Source organism: Macaca nemestrina, chromosome 4, assembly GCF_043159975.1.
Source record: "Macaca nemestrina isolate mMacNem1 chromosome 4, mMacNem.hap1, whole genome shotgun sequence".
Classification (NCBI taxonomy): domain Eukaryota; kingdom Metazoa; phylum Chordata; class Mammalia; order Primates; family Cercopithecidae; genus Macaca; species Macaca nemestrina.
In genome coordinates, this window is record NC_092128.1 from 14537807 (window position 1) to 14543806 (window position 6000).

General features: G+C 36.7%; 1 protein-coding gene and 1 pseudogene across 1 annotated transcript in view; one reads left to right on the forward strand and one right to left on the reverse strand.

The window, feature by feature from the left end:
• Window positions 1-6000, forward strand: part of LOC105474828 (thiamin pyrophosphokinase 1) — a 391525-nt gene extending 385525 nt beyond the window's left edge. The window contains exon 9 of the mRNA XM_011729643.3: window positions 2534-6000. Coding sequence (XP_011727945.2) covers window positions 2534-2652 — 119 coding nt within the window. The 3' untranslated portion in view covers window positions 2653-6000. The remainder of the gene's footprint in view (window positions 1-2533) is intronic.
• Window positions 4305-4449, reverse strand: LOC112425414 (U6atac minor spliceosomal RNA; annotated as a pseudogene).

Below are 6000 nucleotides of genomic sequence, written 5' to 3' on the forward strand. Positions count from 1 at the left end.
TAACTTTTATTTTTGCCTTTTGTTAAAAACGGAACTTGATCTGATGACTGGTTGTCTTTGAGCAACTATGGTTGGCTATAGTCTACTCTGCAAACAATGCGGGAAAAAATCCAAATCGGACTTTCTATAGTTCAGCCAGCTAAAGTGTTGCTCAAATCCTCTAGGGTAGAAATGAAGAGGTGATTTGTTTTTCTGCTATCTGTGCGCAGCTGGCTCTTTACTAGTTTCATGTACTTACGTCATGATTGGCCTTCAGATATTTGGGGTGGAGGAAATTCATCATAATTTCAAATGTTTTTCTTAAATTTTTTTTTTTATTTTTCTAAGGGACACTTTAAGGTTTTGTCCAAAAATGATTCTGTGACTTGAAGAAAATATATTCCAAAATAATTGTAATGACATAGTAAATTAAAATTCATGACTTTGTCTCTCAACTTACTCATCTTAGTTTTCTATCATTTTTATTGTACTTTCTATAAAGTTAGAGATAATCCAAACCAATTATTATCTTTAATTAATTGTAACATAACTGGTCTTGTTGGAAGTTTAAATATTATAAAATAAAATAAAAACATAATTTACAAGTATGGCTAACAGTGGCCTTACTTAACTCAAATAAATGTTTCTTTCCAAAAAAAATTGCATCGTCTTATGCCCAAATACAACCACTTTGATTATTTTCCCATTTGAAAATTAATTAGGTTACAACAGTGTCTTAGCAAACCCAATATGTATAATCTGGGTAGCTACCTCTGAAATTCTGAAATCCATAGTCTGGCTTCAAAAATCAGAAAAGAATTTATATGCAGCTATAAACTTGAAGCACAATTTTGTACTCCTGTTCTTTGGGCCGAAGTAAAAACTAGGATTTTAATTGAGTTTCTCGAATCATATAATGTATGTGTCAAATTCAAGTGGGTTGTGCATGCATGGGTCTTCACAAGGGAGTTTCCACTTTAAAGTTGGCAGGCCTGCTGAAGCACTCTAAATTGCCTTCACCATGAAGTGGTGTGAAGTGCTCCCTGACTCCTTCCCTCTTGGCTGTTGGGAAAAGCTTGAAACCCTAGGCCTGGGATAGGTCTCAGAAAGTACTTGGTAAGCACCTAGGTCCCAGGCAAGACCACCATTCAAGAGAGGTAGAGATTTCAATTGACTTTGCTGTGAATCCCTCAAAGATCACCACCCTGATCTACCAACTATGTTTAACAGTGTCTAAATCAATACATATTTTTGTGTATATCACCAGTGTTCAGAAACATCATCTCACAGAAGTCCTAAATGACTCAAGAGTTAAGAGCTTCTTATATTGAAGTTCATATCAGGGCAATATTCACATGAGATTCACTCTGTATTACTGTGTAGTTTTACTTTTGTGTTTGCTTTAGTAAAAACATTAACAACTATGAAAAATAATTTGAGTTTTAATAAATAAGCTGTGTGAACTGGTAATACTGACAATAGATTATCTTGCAGTACCTTTGCTGAATTTTTAAATCACCTTTTCAAGATTTCCTCAGAAAGATAGGAGGCTCCCTCTAGTGGGAAGTGAGCATTGTAATTGATTGATTTCCCCCAAAGCAGTGTGTATAACTTCATAGGTTTTGTTTGAAGGAAAAGGACCCTCTTCTGACTCTGATAGTTTGGGCTCCATAATATTTGTTTATTTTTCTCTCTGAATTTTGGTAAAGAAAATAACATTGGTTACCAAGCTTATAGGACAGTTGTGAGTTTAGAGTCATGTTGATGAAGTGAATTGCTCCTGTATCAGCAAAGAGATGGGAAGTTACCAATCTGTGCCTAGGCATTAACTTGTTAGAGAATAAAAAATATGTATATGTATATATTTATGAAATATATAAATTCTAATCTTAATTCATAAGCCTTTTACTTTGATAAGTAGGTTAAAGGATTATCTTACCATCTCTTGCCCTCACTGTATAGCTGAGCTTAAGTGACTTGCTCAAGATTACACATTTGAAAGTTGGCTTTGACCTTTGAGTTTCTATTAATTTTTACAGAATGTAAGCTGTATTTGCTTTGGCTTTTCTTACTTTATGAGAAAACAATGACCAAAATCACATGCATTTTTTAGGTAATTTTCTATCTGTCTCATATCATTTCTACTTGAAGCTAAAACTACATCTTTATAGAGTATAATGACTTATATTAAATTCTAATTCTGAATTATCAAGAGAAACTAAAATTGTACCCAGGGAAGGAAGGAAGTAGCACATTACAAATACAGGTTTTGGTTTTGTAATTAGTAAAGGAAAAGAAAAGATTCTACTAAAATTTAATATTGAGAATGATATATAACCCAAAATGGCCAATAACCACTTCCAGGAAGAATGTTTACAATAGTTATAGAAATTTCCCATTTTAAAGCCATACATCATATATTTCACCTATCCCCCATTTATATATTTTTTATCAAAGTGTGTGCTTACTTGCTTTTTGGTAAGTGACAAAGTTAATCTACACTGGAGGAAGAAAAAGAAATAGTTACTAATTTTTTTCCCTTATTTTCTTACAGAAAATGATGTGCTTGCTTTTGGAACATTGGTCAGTACTTCCAATACCTATGACGGGTCTGGTGTTGTGACTGTGGAAACTGACCACCCACTCCTCTGGACCATGGCCATCAAAAACTAACCTGTCGACTGGCATCCATAAATGTGCCTCTGCCTTATCTCATTTCTCAACGGTTCATTGCTCAACAAGAACGATTCACCTGGGTTTGCAGGAATCTAAACCTCTGTAGGGGAAGCCCACTGGGTTTAAAGATGTTAGTGTTTAGATAATACAGGTAACATAAATGGCAGATCTCAATTTTATAGTACTGGGAAAGATACATGCTAAGAAAGCAAATAAGCTCCATTACATTTGGTTGGAACCTAATGGGAATCATTCCACTATACAATTCAGTACTGATTATTCTTCTTATGTTATTAATCATTCCATTTATCCTAGAAAATTGTTTTTAATTTGAAGCAGAGATCATTGTTGAGGTTCCTCTTGGGAGTCTAGAACATCCTTAAATGTCTAACAACAAGGGCTACCTCTGAGTACCTTTTAGTATTAGTTTTCTGTATAAGATATATATTATCTTCTACTGAAAAAAAATTCCTTTCAGATTGGGGTGTTATAAGTGCACCAGGTCACTCTGACCTTATTACTGTCTTTGGTATTGTCTTTTTTAAATAAATCAGGAATCACTGACCTAATTGTTAAATTTAAAAACAGGTAGTTATTATAAGCAAAGAGAAATGATGTGAAAGATAAATGATGATTCATGGAGCCCTACTCACACATTAACCCCCCCAACATCACAACCTAGGTGGAAAAAGCTGTGCAGAGGAAACAAGCATAAATATCAAATTCATTTCTGACATAGCTTAGACAGAATAACTGTTGGTTCAAAGACCAGAAGTGTACTCACATTACCAGAAAATGAGTTTGTCTATGGGGATACATGAACACCATACACTAAGGAGCCTAACTCCAAAGCCTGCGTTCTCATCCTAGTCTGATATTCACCTAAGTTTCCGGATCCCTTTTGTTAGCTGTAAAATGGAAGTGGTTGGACTGATGGTGTCTGAGGTTCTTTCCCACACTGAAATTCTAAATTTTGACACTTAGCAATCATAGGGCTGATAATACACAGTTACTGACTTAGCCTAAACAACCTGGTGCATCAAAATGTATTCACCTTTCTTTTGTAAAGAGACCATCTTCTATCTTCTTTCCACCTTTCTCTATGTTTTATGAAACCAACTGTTGACATACAAATCATGATTGAAGGAGAACCTGTCCAATGTGTTTTATGTACACACATCCCTATGTTGCTATAAGAAAAGTGACAGTAACTGTTTTCTTTTTGGTGCTATGACAGTGTGAGACTCAGGTTGTCTGTAGAGAATGAAAGAAGCAGTGACCCACGTGACTGTGGCATTTTCGGCACTTGTCATTACTTTCTGCTTGACTGGAGGTTGAGACTCAGCCATGTTTCCATCTTCAGTTTCTGAAGACTAGTTATATATTCCTTACTCAAAATATATTCATAATATATAAAAGAAGTATATCTATGATTTTAAAATTTTACTACCAAAGAATGCATGTTCTATTTGTCCTGAAAATGTTACCAGTGTTAATAAATGGATACTTATCAAAAAAGAATATAGTTTCCTGAACCTTAGTAAATACTGGGGGACAGGGGATTAAAAAAAAAAAAGCATTGAGGCTTATCTCACACTACCACCTGAGTATCAGGCTGTAGCCATTGGGGGCCCACAGAAGGAGTTCTCTTAAAACATGGGCCACCATTCCCAGTTCCTGCCAGGCTACTGAGGAATTAGGTGCTGGTTTTAACCATACACATGTTGACAGGCCCGAGGGCCTCTTCCATTCTTGTCAAGGGAAGTGCTAACCTTCTCTCCTTTCATACAGCACTAGGTGCTGGTTTTATTACAGTCAGCCCTCCATATCAGTGGGTTCCACATCCATACATTCAGTCAATCCATCGTGGATTGAAAATATTTATAAAGAAAAGACTGGTTGCATCTGTCCTGAACACATACAGACAGTTTTCTTGTCATTATTTCCTAAACAATACAGTATAACAGCTGTTAGCATTTATATTGTGTTGGGGATTATAAGTAATCTAAAGATGATGTAACGTACACGGGAGGATGTACATAGGTTATATGCAAATACCACATCATATTATATCAGGGACTTAAGTATCCCATCCATGGATTTTGGTATCTGCAGGTTGGGGGTTGGAGAGGTTGTCCTGGAACCAGTCCTTGCAGATACCAAGGGACAACTATATTTCCCCCCTTCCCATTCCTTAAAACTACCTAAGTGTGTCTTTCTCTTTGTGTGCTACCCCACCGTGGCAGTGAAGTATCCACTTATTTTTATAACAATACAAGGCTGCAGATGGTGAGATCTCACGTACACCCAGTGAACTATCTGAGCCTCCCAGGAAGTCCCTCTTCTCTCGCTCCTGTTCAATTCAGATCCTGACCTGCAGCGTGTAGCCATGAAAGAGACTGCAGGTTGGGCCCTGCTGGGAAGCTGACAGGTGTTCCTTGACCTTCTGACTCCAGTCACTTTCTTCTTTCTATGGGTCGGATTTATAGCATTTATAAATTTAGTTATCGTCACCCCCAAATGTCATCAGTCTACCTAAATCACTGATTAGTGAAAACATGCTATGATCTCACTTCTTGTTAGAAAGCAGGGAAAATCTGAAAATGGCTACAGCTATTGTAGCCTGGTTGAAGTCACACATGACCATGACATGTAATAAGTTATATGTGTGGTTCGAGGAATTGGGGCTAGAGTGGGGCATGGGTGAGAATCACTCAGAGCAAAGAAGAGGTGGACACAGCCTGGGGCATTCATACAGGTAAATGCTCACACTTTTGTGTCACGCTTCTATGTGTGTGGAATGCATTTTGCGTTATGCTTCCGTGTGTGGCGCAGATCTTGCCTACTAGTGCTGCTCAGACGTTTCCACAGCTTTACTTGAACTGTGAAAATAAAGCAGCACATAGATGTGGCGTGATTGCGACTGATGATATATGCCAAGTCAGTACGCAGCAAGAAACTGTTCTTCTCTCCTCTAAGGCTCTGTCAGTATGAGAGGCATACGGTCAGAATGGTGACTTTCAAACTATATTTACCGTGGCCCACTAGAAATACATCTGGTATACCTTGTGACCCAGTCCATAGACACACGCAAACAATAAAACATGTGTGTACTCCAATAATTTTATTCTCAATTGAAAAACATCCAGAACTATATTCTAGATTGGAAAAAGAGCACCTAAGGGCAGAGCAAAATGCATATAAGTACCTTTTTAAAAAAGTGTGTGTGTATATAGGCAAGTGTTTTGCATTGAACATTCATTTTTTTTTCCATAAATTTAGGACAACAGGAGTGTAATTTTAAAAACTCTTTCCCATCAAAGAATTAAGATATCCCATTATTAA